This window comes from Oncorhynchus mykiss, chromosome 1 (genome assembly GCF_057628025.1).
Source record: "Oncorhynchus mykiss isolate SJ-2025 chromosome 1, ASM5762802v1, whole genome shotgun sequence".
NCBI lineage: Eukaryota > Metazoa > Chordata > Actinopteri > Salmoniformes > Salmonidae > Oncorhynchus > Oncorhynchus mykiss.
In genome coordinates, this window is record NC_143022.1 from 13,537,179 (window position 1) to 13,556,879 (window position 19,701).

At 41.6% G+C, this 19,701-nt stretch overlaps 1 protein-coding gene across 2 annotated transcripts; it reads left to right on the forward strand.

The window, feature by feature from the left end:
* The first annotated feature begins 7,040 nt into the window (after nucleotides 1-7,040).
* Nucleotides 7,041-19,559, forward strand: mindy4 (MINDY lysine 48 deubiquitinase 4). Of its 2 annotated transcripts, XM_036942437.2 has the most exons (18): nucleotides 7,041-7,651; nucleotides 8,001-8,120; nucleotides 8,225-8,448; nucleotides 8,539-8,812; nucleotides 9,073-9,335; nucleotides 9,445-9,500; nucleotides 9,616-9,728; nucleotides 9,947-10,063; nucleotides 10,465-10,553; nucleotides 10,898-10,999; nucleotides 11,280-11,343; nucleotides 11,954-12,019; nucleotides 12,178-12,245; nucleotides 12,344-12,407; nucleotides 14,272-14,433; nucleotides 14,829-15,006; nucleotides 15,266-15,350; nucleotides 16,669-19,559. In XM_036942437.2, the coding sequence occupies exons 1-18, from the start codon at nucleotides 7,580-7,582 to the stop codon at nucleotides 16,715-16,717; spliced, it is 2,166 nt and encodes a 721-aa protein (XP_036798332.1). In that variant the 5' UTR covers nucleotides 7,041-7,579; the 3' UTR covers nucleotides 16,718-19,559. The 2 variants fall into 2 exon arrangements, 1 of the variants encoding a protein (XP_036798332.1); XR_016497688.1 differs by lacking the exons at nucleotides 15,266-15,350; nucleotides 16,669-19,559 and having other exon boundaries at nucleotides 7,386-7,651; nucleotides 10,860-10,999; nucleotides 14,829-14,854.
* Nucleotides 19,560-19,701: the final 142 nt, after the last annotated feature.

Here is a 19,701-nt window from a genome sequence, read left to right on the forward strand (position 1 = left end):
GTCTCTTTGTAACTGTTCTATCATCTTTATAAAACATTAGCTACTGTAACTTAAATGTATGGAGGGGTGTATTTTATTACATTGTAAGACAGTTCAAAAGACAGTTGACAATAGACTCTATTTTCAGCTGCACCTTTTTCATGGTACACACTGTATCTTTTAATTAAATGGATCAACGGTAGGTGTATGTAACTGCAAAAAAAAGGAAATAAGGCATTGGGCCACCAGGCCCCAGAACAGTGTCCATCACACCTTGGCATGGATTCCAACAGAGTTCCAGTGTTTGGAACTCTGTTGGAGGGATACGACACACTTCTTCCATGAGAAATTCCATCATTTGGTGTTTTGTTGATGGTGGTGGAAAACTCTGTCTCAGGCGCTGCTCCAGAATCTCCCGTAAGTGTTCATATCTGTTCTGTTCATATCTGGTGACTGAGACAGCCATGGCGTATGGTTTACATTGTTTTCATGCTCATCAAGCAATTCAGTGACCACTCATGTCCTGTGGATGGGCATTGTCATCCTTTTTTAAAGTTTTTATTTTACCTTGATTTAACCAGGCAAGTCAGTTAAGAACAAATTCTTATTTTCAATGACGGCCTAGGAACAGTGGGTTAACTTTTAAACCTTCCGGTTGCTAGTCCACCGCTCTAACCACTAGGCTACCCTGCCGCCCCATCCTTTGAGGGCATAGCCATGGTAACATTTTTATACATGACCGTAAGCATGACGGGCTGTTAATTGCTGCTCAATTAAGTCAGGAACCACACCTGTGTGTAAGCACATGCTTTCAATATACTTTGTATCCCTCATTTACTCAAGTGATGCCATTATCTTGGTAGTTACCTGTATATATTCCTTGAATAATAAAATTTAACCAATGTCAAAATACGCTGAGTGTACAAAACATTAGGAACACCTGCTCTTTTCATGAGATTGACCAGGTGAATCCAGGTGAACGCAATGATCCATTATTGAGGTCACAATTTAAATCCACTTCAATCAGTGTAGATGAAGGGGAGGAGTCAGGTTGAAAATGGAATGTGAGGGCAAGACAAAATATTTATGTGCCTTTGAATGGGGTATGATATTAGGTGCCAGGCGAACCTGTTTGGTTGTGTCAAGAACTGCAATGCTGCTGGGTTTTTGACACTCAACAGTTTCCTGTGTGTATCAAGAATGGGCCACCACTCAAATGACATCCAGCCAACTTAACATAACTGTGGGAAGCATTGGAGTCAACATGGGCCAGCATCCCTATGGTATGCTTTCAACACCTTGCAGAGACCATGCCCCGACAAATTGATGCTGTTCTGAGGGCAAAAGGGATTGCAACTAATGAAGGTGTTCCTAACATTTTGTACACTCAGTGTATATTAAAACCTATATGTTCATCAGCAACAACTTTTAAATTATTTCCTTTATCACAAAAAAATCGTAAAACAGGAAAACAGTGTTATATGAACAGTACCTATTGCAGGGTGTTGTGTGTGGATGCAAAACACACATAGCTAAGAGAAAAGTGTCACAAAAACTGCTATTTTAAACCATAATCATACCGTAGATTAATAAAATGTACCGCTTTTACAGAATGATGGTGAAGCTAAGAATACAAGAGCACGATAGACGTCCCTCGTTCCATCCCTCCTTCAGACATTCCATCCCTCCTTCAAATGTTCCATCCCTCCTTCAAACGTTCCATCCCTCCTTCAGACATTCCATCCCTCCTTTAAACGTTCCATCCCTCCTTTAAACGTTCCATCCCTCCTTCAAACGTTCCATCCCTCCTTCAGACGTTCCATCCCTCCTTCAAATGTTCCATCCCTCCTTTAAACGTTCCATCCCTCCTTCAGACGTTCCATCCCTCCTTCAGACGTTCCATCCCTCCTTCAGACGTTCCATCCCTCCTTCAGACGTTCCATCCCTCCTTCAGACGTTCCATCCCTCCTTCAGACGTTCCATCCCTCCTTCAAATGTTCCATCCCTCCTTTAAACGTTCCATCCCTCCTTCAGACGTTCCATCTCTCCTTCAAATGTTCCATCCCTCCTTCAAATGTTCCATCCCTCCTTTAAACGTTCCATCCCTCCTTCAGACGTTCCATCCCTCCTTCAAACGTTCCATCCCTCCTTCAAATGTTCCATCCCTCCTTCAAACGTTCCATCCCTCCTTCAGACGTTCCATCCCTCCTTCAGACGTTCCATCCCTCCTTCAAATGTTCCATCCCTCCTTTAAATGTTCCATCCCTCCTTCAGACGTTCCATCCCTCCTTCAAACGTTCCATCCCTCCTTCAAATGTTCCATCCCTCCTTCAGACGTTCTATCCCTCCTTCAGACGTTCCATCCTTCCTTCAGACGTTCCATCCCTCCTTCAGACGTTCCATCCCTCCTTCAGACGTTCCATCCCTCCTTCAAACGTTCCATCCCTCCTTCAAATGTTCCATCCCTCCTTCAGACGTTCTATCCCTCCTTCAGACGTTCCATCCCTCCTTCAAACGTTCCATCCCTCCTTCAAATGTTCCATCCCTCCTTCAGACATTCCATCCCTCCTTCAAATGTTCCATCCCTCCTTCAGACGTTCTATCCCTCCTTCAGACGTTCCATGCCTCCTTCAAACGTTCCATCCCTCCTTCAAATGTTCCATCCCTCCTTCAGACGTTCCATCCCTCCTTCAGACGTTCCATCCCTCCTTCAGACATTCCATCCCTCCTTTAAACGTTCCATCCCTCCTTCAGACGTTCCATCCCTCCTTCAGACGTTCCATCCCTCCTTCAGACGTTCCATCCCTCCTTCAGACATTCCATCCCTCCTTCAGACGTTCCTGTGGAAGTCTCTGTCTGGCTGTGGTTGTCCATTAAGCATAATGCCACAGAACAGACCTTTGCAGCAGTCATGTAACTAGCATCGCTCCCAACACCAAGGTTTCAAGCATTGCGTTCCAGAAGGCAAACGTGTACAGGGTCTTGTTGCAATACTGGCCGTCTGAACGGGTTGGGTCGTAGTTGGGTTGGTATATAGAGAAGATCCACACATTTCCTGCAGACAGTTTTGACAAATAGGTCATAAAGAAAACAATACCATGTTTCAATTACATTTATATTGACAATATACAGACCTGTAGAACGTGACTAGGCCACACCTTCTGTGTAGTATTATACTTTGTCATAGTTTGTTTTGTTTGTATAGTGCATATTTCCCCCTTCATTGTAAGCAATCAGATTGCTCACCTGATCTGTGACACACACAGTGGTGGAAAAAGTACCCAGTTGTCACACTTGAGTAAAAGTAAAGAAACCTTAAAAGAAAATGACTCAAGTAAAAGTGAAAGTCAGCCAGTAAAATACTACTTGAGTAAAAGTCTAAAAGTATTTGGTTTTAAATATAATTAAGTATCAAAAGTATTAATACTTTTAAATTCCATATATTAAGCAAACCAGAAAACAATACAATGTTTCAATTACATTTATATTAACAATGTACAGACCTGAAAATATATTAGATGTTTTGTGTATTACATAAAAGTCATGTATTTTTTTAAACTTGAAGTGTGTTGATAATGAAACAAACAATTACAGCCATCTACCCTGTGTTCATGTTTTTACAGCAATACTTTCTCTCACCAGCAATGATCCAACAGAACCCTGACAAAGCCAACAAGAACTGCAGTGAGACACAGATACAGCTCTTTGGGGTCTGCTGCCCCCTCCCCTCTGGGTCCCAGGGGAACGACATCCATGTTGTCATAATCAGGTTGGATCAACGGCAGGTCAACGGCAGGTGTATGTAATATACAGGTAACTGCAAAAAAAAGGAAACACCCATTTAAAGTGTCTTAATAAGGCATTGGGCCACCACAAGGCCCCAGAACAGTGTCCATGCACCTTGGCATGGATTCCAACAGAGTTCCAGTGTTTGGAACTCTGTTGGAGGGATACGACACCATTCAGAACCCTGACAATGTTTTTACAGCAATACTTTCTCTCACCAGCAATGATCCAACAGAACCCTGACAAAGCCAACAAGAACTGCAGTGAGACACAGATACAGCTCTTTGGGGTCTGCTGCCCCCTCCCCTCTGGGTCCCAGGAGAACGACATCCATGTTGTCATAATCAGGTTGAAGATGGCCATCCATAGCAGGTAGTTGGGGATGTACGGTTGCTGGGTGCAATCATATTTGTACACGACACCTATGTATGGAAATTAGCACTTTAAGTGGTAATAAACAATATGATGGAGGTAACAGGATTGAAATGGGGGGGGGGGGGGGGGGGGGGGGGGGGTCCACAGGAAATGCATGTCTAAACAGAAATGGGTTCTAGCCTGTACCTGACCCTTGACGATCCGGGCAACGGTTATAACAGTGAACACAAGTGGAGAGAGGAACAGAGAAAGGACTGAAAGTCACCAACATGTTTTCCCCTCTCACATAATTGGAGACACAATGCAGACACTAGTAATACTATTTAGAATTGATTGTATGTACTCTATAGCACTTTACCAGATGCTCAAAGCACTTTACATTATAATATGTTGAAATATAGTTCAAAAAATACAACTTTTGAATCTGTTACTTCAATAATGCTGTGGATTGTGGATCGATATATATTGATTGCAATTATTCCAGAATGAGTGTGCGTTCATGTGCAAAGGATTAGCATTTAAATCAATATAATTATCAACTGTGTAGTGACTTTTGTCTTTCGCGCCCTTCTCAGTCCACACCCACTTCCCTTTGTCTACCATGTCGCCATATCGGTTTAGCCTACTAGCGAACATCAACTATCATTTCCTTGTAACCATATCTACTATTTGTTTGTTTGTTATGCATTTCAGTGATTATTTAGTTAGTAAATCAATGATTAAGACAATTGGTGTATGGATGATGCACATTGAAGGCTGGGTTAGTGCAGATAACCAACAATTTGCGACGTTTGGAATAAAACTGATGTGAGGTAAAGAATAATTCATTAATTAGAAGACTAATTGATCAGATATTAAAATATCTGAAAAGTTATATTAAGTTATATTAGGAAAATTATAACTTTGTAATCTGAAGATTTTCCTTGGTGCCCCGACTTCCTAGTTAATTACATTTACATGATTAGTTTAATCACTTAATAATAATTACAGAGAATTGATTTGATAAAATAACAGTCTTCAATTTAATGATGCCAAAGACACGACAATGTTCAGGGAGGTGGCCTGGTCGATGAAATTCCCTGCGGCTGTAGAGATAACAGATGAGGGCCAGCCAGTGAAATGGAAACCAGGAATGGTTTGGCGGAAAGCGATGGTGGAATAATCACGCCTACCCCAGGAGACATATGATCATTGGGCAGCCCCTCTGTTCCTGTGGACCCCGGGTTTGGAAGCACCAGACACGGCTGAAGCTGGTGCCCCTCCTGGCCGCAATAGGAACAAAGCCCCAGCTGTCTCCGACGACACCGCTCTGCCGCAGAGAGGTGTGTGTCCCCTACCTCCATGGGTTCAGGCTCTGCCTTAGGACACCCTACGGAGGAGGGCGAAAGGCGAGTGGTTCGCCAGCGCTCCCGAAGAAGGTTGTCCAGATAGATGGCCATTGCGACGAGCGAATCCAAGGAAAGGTTGTCGTCCCTGCACGCCAACTCCATCTGGACCTCCTCGAGCCTTCCTCTCCAGAATAGGGTGTGGAGCACCAGCTCCTTTCGTCTGCTGGAGGCTGCCAAAGTCCGGAAGATGAGGGCGTACTCCGAATGGATCTGGGCACCCTGCTGGAGTTGGAATAGTCTCTCACCCCCCTCTCTGAAGGCCACCCTGAACAGAGCAATGAACCTCTCATAGGAACCCAGCTCTTCCTCTCCTCTCTCCCAGATGACTGTACACATGCAACAATTTCAAAGATTTTACTGAATTACAGTTCATATAAAGAAATCAGTCAATTTAAATACATTCATATGCCCTTATCTATGGATTTCACATGACCGGAAGTACATGGGGCCATGTATTATCACGCTGAAACATAAGGTGATGGCGGCAGATGATTGGCACGACAATGGACCTCAGGATCTTGTCACGGTATCTCTGTGCATTCAAATTGCGATTGATAAATTGCATTGTTTGTTGTCCATAGCTTATGCCTAACCATACCACGATTGCTTGCAATAGATCCAACCATACCCCACCGCAACCATGGGGCACTCTATTCACAACATTGACATCAGCAAACCGCTAGCCCAAATGACGCCATACATGTGGTCTGCGATTGTGAGTCCGATTGGACGTTCTGCCAAATTCTCTAAGATATCGTTGGGGCGGCTTATGGTAGGGACATTCAATTCTCTGTCAACAGCTCTGCTGGACATTCCTGCGGTCACCATATCAATTGCATGCTCCTTCAAAATTTGAGACATCTGTGGCATTGTTTTGTGTGGCAAAACTGCACATTTTAGAATGGCCTTTTATTGTCCCCAGCACAAGGTGCACCTGTGTAATGATAATGCTGTTGAATCAGTTTATTGATATGCCACACCTGTCAGATGGATGGATTATCTTGGCAAAGGAGAAATGCTCACTAACAGGGATGTAAACTAATTTGTGCCCAAAATTTGAGAAAATTAGTTTACCTGGGACATCCATTTGAAGTGTCTATTAAAATTGTGGATGCGTTGGATGAGGTGGCATCGATGAGAATAACGAAAAGTAGGCTTTTTTTCTTCTTTTTTTTCTTCTATGGAACAGAAGGAGTATGGTTTGCGCCTCAAGAAGATGTTGGATTGGAATGTGTCATATGTGGATCTTCGAAGCAGGGTGCCTATCAAGGGTGTTATCTCTGGGTTGACACTGTAAGTAAATTCAAAGGATATACAGTACCAGTCAAAAGTTTGAACACCTACTCATTCATGTTTTTTAAAATAATTTTTATATTTATTTTTAAACTATTTTCTACATTGTAGAATAATAGAGAATACATAAAAACTATGAAATAACACATGGATTCATGTAGTAACCAAAAAAGTGTTAAAAAAAATCAAAATATCCTGTCCTGTTAAGGTGAAGGAGACGGAGATGGCAAGAATAAGGGCTGTCCAGCATGTCTCCTATCCGGAGGGGTTGAGAAGAGTGTAAGAAAGGAGTGAAGTTGAAGTAAGACACAAGATGGTTCCTTGTCAACAGAGGGATCCTGACATGTTGCAAGAAGGTGGACGTATTACTTTGGTTATCAACTGCACAGCGCAAACATCTTAGAAAATAGGCGGCATTGTGAGTGTGGCTGAGCGTTTTTTGGGATTCAGGGACTTCTGCAGAGGCATTACCTTACAAGGAATACTGTCGATGAATGAACCGCCTCCCGTTACAGTAGGTGGCGGCAATACACCAATAGGTATAGTCTGCCATAAAACATTGAAGAAGAAGAAGAAGAGCGGAAGCAAGGATGCATGACGCACGACGAAGCCTCTCTTGGCCCAGCAACACGCATGCACTGTAACCATAGAAACAGACCATACTGTTAATTATTATGGTTGTTCTATACTGTGCTGTATGTAGCCTGCCGCTAGCTGGTTAGGTAGCTAACATTTTTTTGTGGGGGAATTTGTCGTTGATGCCACAAGTTATGGTTGTACGAGTAGAAGAAGTTGCTGCATCGCTTGTGCGGGAATTTCTCAGTCGGAAGGTAGGTGGAGAGCTGTTCACATTTGTAATTGGAATAAAATGCAAACGCTATCTTTCAGCTGGCTAGACTGGCTGAGTAACGTTACTAACGTAAAGCTACAGTAGAACGCACTACCGTTCAATCTGTGATGGTAAAGATGTTCTTTCAGACAGAGAACATTAACACAGATCTTTTACATTAACGTAGCATTATTAGTAACAACTTGAAGTCAGTTCAGCGTATTGATATAATCTTGGATGTTTTAACTTTACGTTAGCTATACCTTACAGGTAGCAAACGTTACATTTCGCTAGCTAGTCTGATTGTGTTACAGGCTAAGTCAATGTTTGTTTACCTGCACACACTACAGGGACTCAAGAGAACGATTGCCTGCATGGATGAAGAGCATCCCCGTACAGATGCCAGCATCAACAATAGATCCGATCTGCGACAAATTCTTCATTTGGAAGGTCTATATAAAAAGAACAAGGTAGCCTAATCAAAGAAGAGGCAGATGAGTTTGAATGCATTGAAAGTAAAGTGCCCCAGCTTTCATTTGTTAACACACAGATGCTTGTTATGTTTTCGTGATAGGCCCAAAACTGTCCCCTGAAATCAATGTTGGAAATCATTGTAAGACATCACATTGAAGGACATAAAGAGGACAGGCCAGGCTTCAACAGTGACGTCATCCAGACCGTATCAACTACACAGAAGTTGGTGACAAAGTCTCCAATATTGACACCAACAGTGTATGACCAAAGCAGGGCAGAAGATAACACTACTGGATTTATTTTCAACAAAACTGACATGTCAAGGTTTTCATCATAATCATCTAAATATGATTCATGTCAGGTTATTTTCAAAAGGCTTGTTTTGATGTGTATTGTGAATTATTTCTGTTCCAGGTCACTTTCAGAGGTTGTCTGTCCACCTCATGGTACATTGTCATCATTTGAAGTGTCAGATACTCCCCAGAGAAGTTTCTGGAGCCATAGCCTTTCCTCAGAGGGCCAGCAGGACCGACAGCCTGTACCCTTCTCCCTAGACAATGACAGCACCGCTAAAAGGGAGTCCTTTTCAGACAAAAACACAGTCGTCACCACAGAGAGTACTCATAAGAACAAAACAAGTCGCCTCAGACGAGGCATGATGGCAGGTCCCATAGCTAGTTCCCCCCAGGTACAGTTTGACTCAATGAAACTGGTGTCGTATTCATTCGTACACACTGTAGTAAAACACTTCTCAATGTATTTAAATGTTTTGGGACAAGCTCAGATCGCTGTTTGGTGCGGAATGAATACGACCCTGTATTGTTATGAGAGATGTTATATTCATAGTAATGGATACAAGATCTTCACTAAGCTGACTCTTGTGGTACATACAAATGAACAGCTCGCTTTGTTCCCTTATTTGGTGATGTGAATTGTGTTCTCTCTAAGGAATCGAATAGAAAACGTCAGACTCGACGGTTGGGAGGCCCTAATCTTCTCCTGGCAAATAATGAAAACCACAAAAACATCAGTGATGGGCCTCTGTTGACTACTGTCCAGTCACAGAGAATGGTTAAAGGGTTGACAGAGCTCTCCACTGCTGACCCTGTGAGAGAAAGCCAACAGACGCGGCGCAGCACACTGGGAAAAGGATTTGATGAAGATGGCTATGGGTTTGAGAGAGTAGGAAAAGACAAGCACAAGACCAGCAGGTAAGTAGATTTGAGTTTCCTTCAACCATTTTACTGACTAGGGAATTTCTGATTTCTTACTGTAACCTATTTAATATATATTTATTTTATTGATGTATATTTTTTTTAGAACAAAGTCAATGACCAATCAAAATGTTGATCTGGACATGTCGGAGATGATTTTGGGTAATTATTACATTTAATCAAGCTGAATGCAACATTCACTCAATGTCTATAATTATTATCATTATGACTCCTCTTTTGCAGTATTGCATGACATGGACCATGTACTTTGTTGCAGATGACATTGATGATGATGAGGAGTTGCGTGAGCTCTCCAGAGTGTCCTGCCACTCCTCCAGTTTGCCTCCAACCACTTCTGATAGTCAACCCATGGACCAGCATACTGCCATTGTACGTTTTTAGATGTGTCAAACTCTTTCCAAGGAGGGCCGACACTAGGCCCTCCTTGGATTGAGTTGAAATGGGGCACTCCGTGAATGAAAAGTAGTGCACTATATAGGGAATAAGGTGCCATTTGTGAATCCGCCATGATTACTGAAGCTCAGATATTTTGCCTGGTTTGAGTTCAAATGCTGTGATGTCCTGTGATGTCTGTGTGTTTTTACCAGGCCCTGAAAGAGCTCATCCTTGGCTCCAGCACCAGTTGTTTCAGTGCCGAGTGGAGGAGTCAGAGTTTCACTTTCTCCGATGCACCTGATCTGAGATATGGGCTGGTTCAGAAGAAGGTAGGATCAATACACCTGATCTGAGATATGGGCTTGTTCAGAAGAAGGTAGGATCAATACACCTGATCTGAGATATGGTCTTGTTCAGAAGAAGGTAGGATCAATACACCTGATCTGAGATATGGTCTTGTTCAGAAGAAGGTAGGATCAATACACCTGATCTGAGATATGGTCTTGTTCAGAAGAAGGTAGGATTGGATCATCTTTGAAATGCTGTTTGAAATGCTGTCAAAAGTTGTGAATTATGTAGGGAATAGGGTGCCAATTTGGGATGCATTTAGGCTCTAGAGCTCCATCCCTTGGAACAAATCATTATAATCATGATAATATTGGTTATCTTGGTTGTTATGTTTAGGTGTATGGTCATGTAATTTAGAAATGTCACTGTATTGACTTTCCAGGGTGGTCCTTGTGGAGTTCTGGCTTCAGTCCAGGCTTGTATTCTGCAGAAACTTCTATTTGAGGGGACCGGCAGCGACGCAGGGCACCAGTAAGCACAGCATTCATTCATGTTTCTCTGTCAGATTGCCCACATGTACTAGGCTGTGTCCCAAATTGCATCCTATTCCAGATTTAGTGCACTACTTTAGGCCAGGGCCCACATGGCTCTGGTCAAATGTAGTGCACTATATCAGGAATAGGGTGCCATTTGTGACGCAGTCTTTATTATGAGAAATTAAATGTTCTTCACAAACCATTAATTCACATCAATGAGTGCTTTCTTGATTTACATCAGTGAGTATTAAGTAATGGAACGTTCTGTAAGTTCCAGTGTTTAATTCCGTCTTGACTTCAGATGACTTCCATTGACTTCACATGGCATTTCGTCACCAGAAAATTAAGACCCTCTGGTGCTGTGAGAACAAAGTGCCTCACTTTAGCCACTGCTGAGATCCTGTGGAGGGCTGGGGAGGGGAAAAAAGCCACCATCGCCATGTAAGTTATAAACTCTCTCTGTTCCTTGTTGGGATCTAGCCAGCAGAATCAAAACCACTTTGTAGAGAATGTCAACATGAAAATACAGGGTCGTATTCACTAGGCAGAAAACGGACTGAAACAAGGAGGGACTACCCAAACTTGTCCAATAAGAAACCCTTGTTTTCCGTTGCAAAATGTTTTGGTACGGTGTGCACAAATTAATACTACCCTTGTTTTAAAAGATGTAAGCCAAGGTTATCCTATTATAAACCTTTCTGTTACAAATGTTGTCTTGCAGAACATCAGGAAGAAATCATTTCACCCCTATAGGACACCATAGATCTGAAGGAGTACTAGAAAAGGTACAGTAATGTTAGGGATAGTCTCTACCCTCGTCATCTATTTTTTGCCCTTATTTTAGCAATGACCTGGGGAATAGTTACAGGGGAGAGGAGGGGGGATGAATGAGCCAATTGGAATCTGGGGATGATTAGGTGGCCATCATGGTATGAGGGCCAGATTGGGAATTTAGCCAGGACACCAGGATTAAAACCCCTACTCAGCAATGGGATCTTTAGTGACCACAGAAAGTCAGGACACCAGTTTAACGTCCCATCCGAAAGACGGCACCCTACACAGGTCAATGTCCCCAATCACTGCCCTGCGGCAGTGATTGGGGACAGGGTGGTGTCAGGGGGGGGGGTGTCAGACAGCATCTGGTCTCCCATCCAGGGACCGACCAGGACCAACCCTGCTTAGCTTCAGCCATCTACTGTACAGTATGTAGACAGTGTGTTTTTCTAGGAGAAATTATAACATTTTAAAACATTTACTCTAATCCAATTACATTATTATTGTTCCCAGATATCTATATAATGTGACCATCAGTTATGAACTAGGTTTGAGGATGAGGTTCATGATATCTTTGATGCAATTTGGACAAATGTCTTTCCTAAAACTCTTTTGTTGTAGATGACATGTATTGATGTTGACAATCTAAAGGACCTTCAGTTGCTTGTGGAACAGCATATTCAACAGGTGAGATTACTCTATATGTATTATGTGGTCAATATCCTTATGTGCCCATGTCAAATGCCAAAGCATGCACTCTTGTCTACTTTGAGGGTTTCGGTTAGATATTTCTGTTCGATTCTTTTTCTCACACTTGACTAAACTGGTGATTTCTTTCTTTGTAGTTTGAGTCGGGAGCCTTAGGGTGTATATTGCTCACCATCTCTGCTATTCTCTCCAGATCTATTGACCGGTACGATGGTAGTGTACATTCAACACATATGAACAGACAGAAAATGTATGCATGCCATATAAAGTAGCTGTTGTGATTCTGTTCCCCCTTTTCCTCAGGGTTAGAGAGGATATGGATGTCCCCAACACCACACTCATCGGAGCCCATGGCTACTGCACACAGGTATGTGTCAAATGGCACCTTATCTCCTGTATAGTGCACTATGTAGGGAATAGGGTATTATTTGGGCTCCTGAGTGGCACAGCGGTCTAAGGCACTGCATCTCAGTGCTAGAGGCGTCACTACGGACACCCTGGTTCAAATCCAGGCTGTATCACAACCGGCCGTGATTGGGAATCCCATAGGTTGGTGCACAATTGGCCCAGCGTCGTCCGGGTTATGCCAGTGTAGGCTGTCATTGTAAATAAGAATTTGTTCTTAACTGACTTGCCTAGTTAAATAAAGGTTACGTTTAAAAAATAAAAGAAAATTGGGATGCACTAGGTAGGCCACCAAAAACATAGCACTGTGCCAAGTAGAATCTCCAATTCTGTTGAAAGACACTCTTCAAATTCATCAATAGCTCTTTTGGATTAATCTTGGACAATGTGGTTTTGCTCATGGGGAATAATATTAGTAAAGGAGAAAAAAATAAGGTATTTCTGTTTTTTTTATAAATGAACAAACATTTCTGAAAACCTGTTTTCTCTTTGTCATTATGGGGTATTGTGTGTAGATTGATGAGGAAAATGTTTAATTTAATCCATTTTAGAATAAGGCTGTAACCTAAGAAAATGTGGGGTCTGAAGGCTTTCCGAATGCACTCTAAATGACTAAATGACCAAAGGTATGTGGACACCTAATCGTCCAACATGTCATTCCAAAATCCTGGGCATTAATATGGAGTTGGTCCCCCCTTTGCTGCTGTAACAGCCTCCACTCTCCTGGGAAGGCTTTCCACTAGATGTTGGAACATTGCTGCGGAGACTTGCTTCCATTCAGCCACGAGCATTAATGAGGTCTGACACTGATGTTGGGCGATTAGGCATGTCTTGCAGTCGGCATTCCAATTCATCCCAAAGGTGTTCGATTGGGGCTGAGGTCAGGGATCTGTGTAGGCCAGTCACGTTTTTCCAGACCAATCTCAACAAACCATTTCTGTATGGATCTCGCTTTGTACACGGTGGCATTCTCATGCTGAAACAGGAAAGGGCCTTCCCCAAACTGTTGCCACAAAGTTGGAAGCACAGAATCGTCTGGAACCAAGGGGCGTAGCCCGAACCATGAAAAACAGCCCCAGACCATTATTTCTCTTCCACCAAACTTTACAGTTGGCACTATGCATTCAGGCACGTAGCATTCTCCTGGCCTCCGCCAAATCGTGATTCATCACTCCAGAGAACGCTTTTCTACTGCTTCAGAGTCCAATGGCGGCGAACTTTACGCAATGCCAGGCAACTCTTTGCATTGCGTATGGTGATCTTAGGCTTGTGTGGCTGCTCGGTTATGGAAACCCAATTCATGAAGCTCCTGACGAGCAGTTATTGTGCTGATTTTGCTATCAGAGGCAGTTTGGAACTCGGTAGTGAGTGTTGCATCCAAGGACAGACAATTTTTACGAGCTTCAGCACTCAGCGGTCCCCTTCTGTGAGCTTGTGTGGACTACCACTTTTTGGTTGAGCCGTTGTTGCTCCTAGACATTCACATTTTACAATAACAGCACTTACAGTTGACCGGGGCAGCTCTAATTTTACGAACTGACTTGTTGGAAAGGTAGCATCCTATGATGGTGCCATGTTGAAAATCACTGAGCTCTTTAGTAAGGCCATTCTACTGCCATTGTTTGCATATGGAGATTGCATGGCTGTGTAATGTATTTTATACACCTGTCAGTAATGCGTGTGGCTGAACTACCCGAATCCACTAATTTGAAGGGTTGTTCACATACTGCTGGGTATATAGTGTATTACGTTATACTGTATGTTTACTGTATGAATTTAAACATAATCCACCCTGACATTTATTTGTGTTTATTATTATTCCTTAGGAGCTTGTCAATTTATTGCTGTGTGGACAGGCTGTGTCCAATGTCTTCAACAACAATATGGAGCTGGATTCAGGCAATGGAAACCTGACCCTTCTCAAGGGAATAAGATGTCGCAGTGACATTGGACTGCTGTCCTTATTTGAACATTATAATATATGCAAGGTAAAAACACATGGTTACATGACACATCACATGTGTCCCAAATGGAACCCTATTCCCTATATAGTGCACTACTTTTGATTGTAACCCTATGGATCATGGTTAAAGGTAGATCACTATAAAGGGAATAGGGAGGGTTCTTTTTGGGATGCAGACATCTGTTAAAATAGCCCAAAAATATTACAGATTGATTAAAAAGGCACAATCTTCCTGCACTATTTTAGAACCGGAAGTAACTAGTTAGCTAGTAACATGTGCAGCACAGAGAAACACTAACCAACAATGCATATTTTAGTCAACTCTTTTTGACTCAATCGATGTCTACACTCAACCAAGACGCTCTATTTCCAGATACCTTTTGTTTCTAATGATCATGTATGGTTTGATACATTTTGAAGGTTGGCTCCAACCTGAAGACTCCCAAGTTCCCTATCTGGGTGGTGTGCAGCGAGAGCCATTTCAGCGTGCTCTTTGGTGTGCAGGAGCTGCTGAGTGACCAGTGTGTGATCGGGGAGTTTGACCTGTACTACTACGACGGCCTAGCCAACCAGCAGGAGGAAATCTGCCTAACTGTCTGTACGTATGGATCACCGATGATGATGATCTGGGTTGGTTTGATCTGCTAGAGAACTCAACACAGATACATCCCTTTCCTATGTACTGTAGCTATTTGGGTAACTGTTATTGATGTGAAATGATCAGGCTCTATTCATTCATCTCACGTATCACTCGTATGTATTTCACTTGAAAAATTAATGACTTACAGCGCTAATCATAAGTTAATATCAAGTTAGTGTTCCTCATGAAGAGTTTGTATTCTGGTATTTATGTCCAGTTGTAGGTACCTCAGGAATATCTGCTGGCTGCCAAGGTGTGGACACCGATCTCATTCCTCCTCTTGAACACTGTATACGGACCAAGTGAGTCAGTTCATTTTTCTAGTTCAAACATGCATTAAAACCCCCTAGAGTCTATTGATGCACCGGTGCTTAAATATAAGTAACATAATAAAATCATTCCCATCAAAATCCATCAGTTTATGCTAGTGACTTGTCTGAAGGTAACCAGTACTGGATAAAAGAGATGTATGGAGCTTAGTTTTATGCCTACTCCCAAAAAAGTGTTTAAATATGTGTAAAAAATGTGTGTGTGCGTGTGTGTGTGTATATATCTGTTAAAATAGCACAAAAATATTACAGATTGTGCCTTTTTATATATATATATCTTTATTTTTTTCCTGTTTTTTTTATTTTTAATATCTCCTATATATAGGACAGACACTTATTTTTGGACTGTCATTTTTGCCGTTTATGAATGTGCTAGTCAATGCGTTTCTGTGGGCTATAGTAATAAAGACCAAATTCAATATGTTTTCAAATGTTTTTATTTATCTTTTTTTTTATATACCTAAAGGGGTCCAAAATAGCTAAATAATCCATGATATGACCATCTTAAAACCTTTCCATACGTTAGCTTGAACCACTTCACTTGATTGATTGTAATTGCACTAGGATTAAATTTGTATGTACTTTTATGTAAAGTGTCCTTGGGTATCTTGAAATGCCCCTGACAAATAAAACTGTGTTATCATTGTAGGATCTATACTGAGTATACCAAACATTAGGAACACCTTCCTAATATTGAGTTGCACCCCATGTTGACTCCAATGCTTCCCACAGTTGTCACGTTGGCTGGATGTCCTTTGGGTGGTGGACTGTTCTTGATACACGGGAAACTGTTGAGAGTGAAAAACCCAGCAGCGCTGCAGTTCATGACACATACCGGTGCGCCTGACACCTACTACCATACCCTGTTCAAAGGCACTTTAAGTCTTGTCCGGCCCATTCACCCTCTGAATGGCACACATACACAATCCATGTCTCAATTGTCTCAAGGTTTAAAAATCCTTCTTTAACCCAGTCTCCTCCCCTTCATCTACACGGATTGAAGTGGATTTAACAAGTGACATCAGTAATGGATGATAGCTTTCACCTGGATTCATGTCATGGAAAGAGCAGGTGTTCATAATGTTTTGTGTACTCAGTGTATAATGCTGCCTATTTATATTGCAAGTGATACTTTGAATAACATTTGTAGTACAATGTTTTTATTGTACCGTATGTACATTTTAGTCATTTAGCAGACAGTCTTATCCAGAGCGACTTAAAATTATATCAACATTTGCATGCATTTACCATAGTCCACTCTTTGACTGTTTATTGTGTTTTGTTTTCCTAGATGGAAAGATGCCATTGTCAATTGGAATGACACCGAGCCCATACTTTGACTGGCTAGTGGATAGAAGGTGATGACTGTAGAAGAGACTGGGCCTACCCCATGGCTGAAGACACAAAATATACTGCTTTCTTATTGCAAAATATGCAATTTAGCAAACACGTTTATCCAAAGCGACTTATAGCAGCCATGCATGCATTACAGATTAAATAGATTTACTTACAATAGCTGTGCATGGGTAAAATCACTGGGGAAGCCAAGCCCCCCCCCCCCCCCCCCCCCCCAAAGCCATATTACAACTTACTGTGTGTGTTGTGATAACTGCGTTGTTTGCTCTAGAACCTGTTAGTTCATATGCCTTGCCACTGTGATATATAGGCCTAAGGACGAGACAGTAAGAAGACATAGTGGCAGAATAAATTCAACCACACCTTTGTTTAGTCACAAAACCGGAGAGAAACCTCTGTCTGGTGAAGTCCACAAATCATATTGCATGTAGCAAACAGTTATATGACCTACAGCATAATCAAGCAAGTTAATGTTTCTGACATTTTACTAAACAACTATTGATTTAGAACCACAGAGAGTTAACATAAGGAGCTGCCTCCACTATTCCAGGCACCATTTCTACTTCAACATTTCAACATCATCAACTCAAATCCCCTATGCTTGGTCTAATACAGTGACAACTAAAAGATACCAAAAACGATTTGGTCCAATCAACGTAAGCTAAATGTGATGTGGCTGTCCATGGTTCTGCTTTGTCTCTCTGTGTGTGTGCGCATTCGTGCAAGTAGAATTAACATGTTGACTCACCCTACTTGTAGAGAAACGCCAATGCCATCATCTCCTTTCATGTCGATGAAATGGTCTATGACTCTGTCATTCAGTACACACTTTTAGTTTTTGCTGTCCTAGGCTACCTGGCTAAAATGCTTGCTAGCTAGCTTAACTTACTTTCATGGGCAACAATGCGCCAGGCCAGCTAGTTAACATTAGTCTACTACGTCTAGCTACATATTGAACTTCCATCATCTCAGGCCAGGGGCACAATGTATGAATTAATGGTTGGATCATTATCACCATTATAATCATTGGCCCGTACGGAGAATTAAAGCTGCATTGTATAACTTTTTGGGCATCCCAACCAAATTCACATAGAAATGGGAGTTATAGATCTATCATTCTCATTGAAATCAAGTCTTAAGAAGTGGTAGATCTGTTCTATGCGCACATTTTTTTATGCTTCCTGGTCTTAAGTTTGGTTTTTGTGTCTCTTACTTTCGGTTTTGTACACCAGCTTCAAATACCTGAAAATATTTTTGGTTATGGAAAATATATTTCACAGCGGTTTAGATGGTATAATGATCCGATACACTATTCTTGCTTGTTTTGTCACATAAACTGAAATTAGGTCAACTATTAGACTTTTAACAACCTGGAAATGGCAGAGCGATTTCTGCATAGTGCATCTTTAAATAAAACCACAAATCCAAATCCCTATCTCCATCCATGGCTAATTTAGGAAAGGGACCAATTTACCTAACTAGCTAGCTAGCCACCGGAGGACAACAACATAACGAGATGCAACAATTCAGCAATTCAATATTAGGAAGGTATTGTTAAAGTTGCACTATGCAAAAATCGCTCCGCCATTTCCTGTTTGATAATTCTAATAGTTAATCTACTTTTAATCTATGAGACAAAATAAGATGGTACAGTGTAGAGAATCATTGTACCGTCTAAACCACTGTGAAATATATTTTACATAACCCCAAATATTTTATTTTCAGGTGTTTTGAAGCTGGCGTACAAAACCAGAAGTAAACAATGCAAAAATAAAAGTTAAGAATGGAAAGCATAGAAGCATAGACTTGTTGTCAAGTTGAATGATTGTATAAAACAGGGTTCTCCAACCCTGTTCCTGGAGAGCTTCCATCCTGTCGATTTTTGTTCTAACCCGGTTCCTGGAGAGCTTCCATCCTGTCGATTTTTGTTCCAACTCTGTTCCCGGAGTGCTTCCATCCTGTCGATTTTCTCTCCAACCCTAATCTAGCACACCTGAATCGGGTTAGAGTGAAATGGGGTTGCTCTCCAGGAACAGGGTTGGAGACCCATGGTATAAAATGTATTATTTGTATGAATATTATTGTATTTCATCAACAACCACATGTGTTGACACGATCATGGAGGCCGTTTTGTACATGTAATTTATTTTTTAATCATTTAGCAGATGCTCTTATCCAGAGTGACTTACAGGATCAAGTAGGGTTAAGTGCCTTGCTCAAGGGCACATTGACAGGTTTTTCACCTAGTCCGCTCGGGGATTTGAACCTAGCGACTTTTCGGTTACTGGCACTTAACCACTAGGCTAGTCGCTGCCCCCAGGTAGCCTAATTGTTTTTGAATGTCTGAAGATGTTCTTTTAAGTGGTGCAGGAAATGTTGCTTCATACGTCTTAAAACAAGTCTTTACCTCATCATTTGTTACATGGACATGCCCAATATAAAGAGGAGTGCCTTGGATTTGTTGTAGCCTATGACATGCAGCTTTCATGACCATCAGTCTTAAAGGTAGAGTCAGCGGTTATTTCTGCAACAGCTAAGAGCATCTTGCATCTCGCTCTTCACAATATCATCTGTGCGGCTAGTGGCAATGTCATTTAGCTCACTCTACCTTTTAATGTATGACAATATCCATAAGGTATTATTCTATTTCAAACATTATTCTATTACATGCCGTATATACTACATATCTAACCATTTGATGTTATTTGTGAAATGGACTTGTGTATCTTTGACTATAAAACATTTTGGACTGTAGATGTTTTATTTGAATAGTCAGAGTTTTAAAATAATTTGTTTTATTAATTTAAAAGTTGTGGATCACCTGTACCTTGCCTTTTGTCTTCTGTGAATGACTGCACTTGGACACATGCAATGCCTTGATTGTCCACTTGCTGCCACTGTTGAGTTGTATATGGATCCTGAATGAAGTGAACATTGCTCACTCTTGATTTCCTTGACAGAAGAGAAG